The sequence below is a fragment of the Spermophilus citellus genome (genome assembly GCF_964194105.1).
Source record: "Spermophilus citellus genome assembly, chromosome: 2".
NCBI classification, from domain to species: Eukaryota; Metazoa; Chordata; class Mammalia; order Rodentia; family Sciuridae; genus Spermophilus; species Spermophilus citellus.
In genome coordinates, this window is record NC_138183.1 from 33,676,221 (window position 1) to 33,682,220 (window position 6,000).

Sequence of the window (6,000 nt, forward strand, 5' to 3'; positions counted from 1 at the left end):
GGATAGAACCCAGGGGCACTTAACCACTGAGCCACACCCCCAGCCCGTTTTTAAAAAAATACTATTTAGTTGTAGATGGACACAATATCTTTATTTTCTTATTTATTTTTATGTGGTGCTGAGGATCAAACCCAGCGCCTTACACACAAGAGGCAAATGCTCTACCACTGAGCTACAACCCCAGCACCCCCAGCCCTTTTTTAAAAATATTTTATTTAGAGACAGGGTCTTGCTCAGTTGTTAAGTGCCTCACTAAATTGCTGAGGCTAGCTTTGAATTTGTGATCCTCCTGCCTCAGCCTCTCAAACTGCTGGAATCACTGGCATGTACCACCACGCCCAGCTCCATTTTAGTTTGAACGGACTAACTAGGTGGTAACTGTAGGCAGGTGGGCAGGGTTGGGAAGATGAGTCACTGGCTGCATGACCTGGAAGGGTTCATCTTCTCTGTACCCTCTTTCCTCTCTCTCTGCTTCCTGGCTGCCACGATGTTTTGCCTCACCTCAGGCCCAGAGCAATGCACCTGGCCAACCATGGACTGAACCCCTGAAATTGGGAGTCCAAATAAACCTTTCCTCCTCCAAGTCAGATATTGAAAACCTCACACACGATGGATTCACCTTGAAACGTTATGCTCAGTGAAAGAAGCCAGACCATAAGGGTCACATGTTGTATAAATATTCAGACTGGGCAAATCTACGAGGACAGAAAACAGTTTAGTGGTTGCTGGGAGCCGGGAGTAGAGCAAAGAGGGAGAGTGACTCCTTCATGGGTATGCAGCTTCCTTTTGGAATGACAAAAATGTTTTTTGGAAGTTGATAGAAATGGTGATTGCATAAACACACTAAATGCCAATGAATTTTACACTTTAAAATAATCAATCTTTCATCATGAATTTCCTCTCAATAAAATAAGTAAGTTAGGATGTCAAAATGGTCCATTAACATAGGAAAAGGTGATCAACTTAATAATCAGGAAAATGTAAATTAAGGCTACAGTAAGATTTTCGTATGTACCCACCAGAAATGCTGAAATTTAACTTCAGTGCCAAGACCAAGCACTGGGGAGGAGGTGAAGAATGGGGACTCTCATTTCTTGGTGGCCACGTATGTTGGTATAGTCACAGTGAGAACATACTGGTACTGCCGCTCCATGGAAGGGTATGGACACCCTATGACCCAGCACTCTTCTCCTAGGTTCAGAACTGATATACATGTGCACCAGAGATAACCAGACTGTTCACAGCCATACTGTCACATTAGCCAAAAATGGCAACACCCCAAATGTTGCTGGAGAAAAAATGGATTAAAAAATATTTGATGTATTCACAGAATGGAATATTATACAACAATGAAAATAAACTAACTGCAGCCACATACGATGACATGAATAAATCTCCAAAATCTTAATAGTCAGTGAAGGAAACAGATATCAAAGAATATATCCTTCCCGTAAAACGTTTAAAACCAAGTAAAAAGAACTTCAGAATTTAAGGAGACATACTTAGGTAGTAAAGATATTTATCAAATGCAAGTAAGTGATGGCAAGGTGAGATTTATCTCTGAGAGGAGGGAGGGAAAAATCTCAGCACAGGGCCTCACAGAGCTTGGGGGCTAGCCCGCTTCTGACCTGGGTTTTAGGTTTATTCTGTGATAATAAAAAAGCTGTACTTTTAGCAAGCACTTTTCTCAATGGTTTGATATTTTAAAGAGAAGCAAATAACTTATACATATCAGCACTTGATGGCAGAAACAAATTACTTATAACCACACCATCCCTTCCCCAACCATGGCTCATCTTCCAATATAACAGGCATTCCAATGACACTGTGCCTTCACAGGGAAAGGAAGGGATAATGCTGTCTGGCATCCCAGTCCTGACCCATTAGGAACACAGGGGTCATGTGGTGACACCCCACTGCAAGAGGTCTCTTTAAACAGGAATGTGTAAGGGGATGGGATTGGGTGCACACAGGACAGGATGGATGTTGAATGTGAAGGGTTCCAAGACTGTTGTCTGATACCCTATATTTCTGCCTATGTATTATAAGCCCCTCAGGGCAGATCTGTGCCCAACTCCTTTCTGTCCCCGATCAGCATGCAGGTTGGCAAAAATGGGTGTTCAGTTTGTATTTGTTGAACTAAACTATGCAGAATAAGTTAGAGCTCACACTAGGCAAAGGTTGTTGTTTTGCCATGTTTTAAACTAGAAGGAAAATAGACAGGAGTGAATCTTGCCTCCCCATTTTATAGACAGGAAAACTGAGACTTAGGGGAAACTCATCTGAGTTCACAGAGGTAGTGGTGATGAAATCCGAGCTTCCCAATGCTTGAAATTTAAATGGGGTTGAGGTGCCGAAGGAAAAACAGGAAGTTTACCAGTATCCATTTTTTTCAACAGCTCCATTATCTGTGAATCGCCACATGCCTGTGTTCTGTCCCTAACAGGGGAGACTTACCCTGGGCCCACAAGGACATTCAGAGATGCTGGGGACAACTGAATTGGAGACCTGGAGGTACAGGTGGACCTGACCTTTCCAGCCAGAACTCAGGAGAGGCAGTGCACTCTGAGTCGGCAGCTTGCAAGTGTCCCCCAGTGGGCTGGGTGTGTCCAGGCTGGAGCCTGGGTGCCCTGGTACCTGGGGAAATGCTTTCTTCTGTTTCTATAACTCTTTTCAGTGAGGCACAGTACACCCTCCCTGAAATTCACTCATTTTAATTGTCCTGGTAGGTGAACTTTCGTAAATGTATACAGTTGTCCAACCACCACCCCAGTCCAGTGTTAGGATATTTCTCCAGAAAGTTCCTGATGCTCATTTGCAGTCAGTCCCTGCTTCCGTCTCTGGCCCAGGCAGCTGCTGGTGGTTTCCATTTCTGCAGCGTTGCCCTTTTAGAAATTTTGTATAAATGGGACTCTGACAATACCCAGTGTATGCCTGGCTTCTTTCACTTAGTGTAATGCCTGGAAGGTCCATCTGAACTGTTGTACAGGGATCTGTGCATCACCCCTCTGTGTTGCTGAATAGACTCCCTGAAAGCCATTTATAAGATGGAACCCAACTTCTCAGCACTCCCAGGCAGCAGATCCCGTGAGCTGGTGGAGGGTAAGTGCTCTGCAGACTGCACAATAGCCATGCAGATGCAATGAGCTCATGCTACAATTAGGACACTCTGGTTATGGGGTTCACTAGAGACTGTGGCGCCCTGCAAGGTCCTTCCATCTGTGAATCTGCTCTAACTGAATACTAGGATGGTATTCAGCAAGGGCAATGAAGTCACACTCTCTTATTCCAAATCTACCCCAGATGCTTGCAAGCCTTGTGACTTTGGACCTTGGTGTGTTCATCTGAAGAACAGAAGTAGTAAGAGTCCTCAGTGGCTACCTCCTGGAGGGATCGTGAGAAGTGGAGGAATGAAACAGGAACACGTTCCCACTCCACCTGGACAGACCGTGTTTTGTAAGCGTTGCCACACGGAACTGCGGCAAACTTTGGAGAGTTCACATTTCCAGGAACTGGCTTCAGATTCCGCAAGGAACACTGACTAGCATCAGTTGTAAATGGCCCTCCTGAGGAGTTGCTGGCCCTCCCTCTCTAGGTTATGGATGGAAACAGGACTTCCTCCTTGTTAGAAAAAACAATCCCGATCTGACATCAGGGCACCAGGCTGCAAACTCAAGAGGAGAAAGAAATATCAGTTCCCTTCCCAATGCTTTGGGGAAGTAGGAGTTACAGCAAGGTTCTCAAAAGACCACAGAATCCAAAAGCTGCCCTCTATCACTGAGTTGGCAGTGCCCTGTAGCACATGCAAAATTGCAGCGTTCCAACATGGGCCATGGAGCTGAGAAGCCAAAACTATGCTCCAGCTGCCCTTTGATCTGGAAAAAAAAAAAAAAAAGCTGGATGCTCTGGCAGGAAAAGCTATCATCGCATTTGAATCTCACTCCCTGGGAGTCAAGTCTGAGCTGTCCAGGCTTCTTCAAATACAGAGTTAACCAAGGACACCCACTCTACCAGGGGACCAGGAGCTATTTCACAGTCTTCTCAATCCCTGTTCAATCAGGGTTGTATACTAATCCTCTAAAATCCAAAAGGGGTCGGAAGTCACTGTTGAGAGATGGATTCTCTTATTGAAATGCTGAGCAGGATTAGGAGTCTGGAGACCTGAATTCAAGTTCTAGCTTGAATTCAGACCAGCCACTTCTAGAACCTCTCTACTTCAGTGCTGCAAAAATCTCTGCATTGCTTTCCAAACACAGTTACTGCAAGGATTAAGCAGTTCTATCAAGCAGATAGGAAGTTCTACCACTGATTGTGTGCCTCATATGTACCAGCAGCAAGGAAGACACATTACCTCTAGTTTTTCCCAGAATCCTCACAGCATCTCCAGGAGGCAGGACCGTCTAACTATTCCTCCTTTTTAGATGAGAAAACCCAGGCAAAGAGAGGTGAAATCCATTCCCAAAGTTGCAGCTGAGCCACAATTCACACCCAGGCAGTCTGACCTTAAACCGACTCAGCCCAGTTAACCATCTAACCTCAGACTCCACTGCTCAGCCAACCACCTCTGAATCAGGAAACTAAAGCCCAGGGAACAGAAGGGACAAGGTTCCCTGGTTCCAGCCCACAGCTCTTTCCATCATCCATGGTGCCACTGCCCACAATAAATGTGAAACCCCGCTAGGTAACTAAAAGCTAAAGTAAGCATGAGAAGCAATTCAGTTCCGTTGTTTCTGGCGCTGCAAAGGCACCAAGTGTCCCTGTTGGTGCTCAGGCTTCCGCACCTGTGTATAAAAAGGCACCGTCCTGCCTTTCCAATGAGCCAGCCTGAGCGCACAACCTGAGCGCGTGCGCTGGGTGCACGGAGGCTAACTGTTGCCTTGGCGCTAGCAAACTGCTTCCAAAGTCCCTCTCGGTCGAAGATTGGCGGGACCACGCCTAGATCAGACACCTCGGGAGCCCCTACAGTGCTCTACCGCCGGGGCTGCCAGGGACCGCTTTTGCGGCTAGAACCCGCACACTGTCCTGAGAAAGTCGCGGGTAGGACCGCCAGGGCGCGCATAGTGGCAAGGACTCCCTTTTATGTCCAGGAATGAAGAGCGCACCGCAGCCGTGCCCGCCGCCCAAACCAACTTCCTCAGGGCGCGGAGGCAGCTAGTGCCACCCTCCGGGTGAGTCGCTTACCTGTCGAGGCGCGTGTCTGGGTGACAGCAGAGAGGAGCGCGGAGATGGAGAGCAGCAACAGCACGCGCCAGCACTGCCCGTTCCTCCAGCAATAAGTGGTCGAGGGAGACACGGTGAGGCGGGCGGTCTGGTCGGAGGGGGCTGCGGCGCGGGGAAGCGAGTCCCACCTTGGCGCCATCGCGCGTGTCTGCGGAGCCCCTGAAGGCGCGCGGCGGACGGGCAGAGTGACCGAGCTTGGCGGAGAACGAGGGGCGCTGAGCGCTGGCCGCCGCGCTCGCCCTTCCTGCAGGGAACAAAGGCGGCGCTCGGCGGCGGCGGGCAGGATCCGGGCCCGCGCCCTGAGTCGCCTGCGCCCGCAGTCGCCGGCGCTCTGAAACCCGACTCCGCCTCGCCCTACCTCGGGCAGCGGCGGCGCACTCACACCCCGGGATCCCAGCAGCACCGCGCTCCCCACGCCCCTTTCCCCCCACGGACGCGCGCTCCCTGCCACCGCCTCCAGCCAGCGGCCTTATGTAACCTGCGAGGACAGCCCAGCGCCCGCCTGCTCCGGGCAAGTGGGACGCGCCGCCCCTCGCCCGCCCTCAAGCCTGTCCCAGTTGGGGCTGCCCACGGACAAAGCTCTTCCTTTCGTCTCAGCAACCCAGAGAAGCCGGAATCACTGGGATGGCCTTACATGACAGATGAGGAGACCGAGGCTCACAGGCAGAGCGAATGAGCGAGGTAGCACAGCTGCAGGGAGCTCCTGACAGTTGTGCCCCACCAGTCACACCTACCCCATTAACCCATTTGGATGCCCAGGAGTGGCCTTCTTGAAGTACA

At 49.7% G+C, this 6,000-nt stretch overlaps 1 protein-coding gene across 1 annotated transcript in view; it reads right to left on the reverse strand.

Moving 5' to 3' along the window:
* Positions 1–5,747, reverse strand: part of COL15A1 (collagen type XV alpha 1 chain) — a 111,283-nt gene extending 105,536 nt beyond the window's left edge. The window contains exon 1 of the mRNA XM_081282446.1: positions 5,182–5,747. Within this exon, the coding sequence (XP_081138572.1) occupies positions 5,182–5,359 (178 nt within the window). The 5' untranslated portion in view covers positions 5,360–5,747. The remainder of the gene's footprint in view (positions 1–5,181) is intronic.
* Positions 5,748–6,000: the final 253 nt, after the last annotated feature.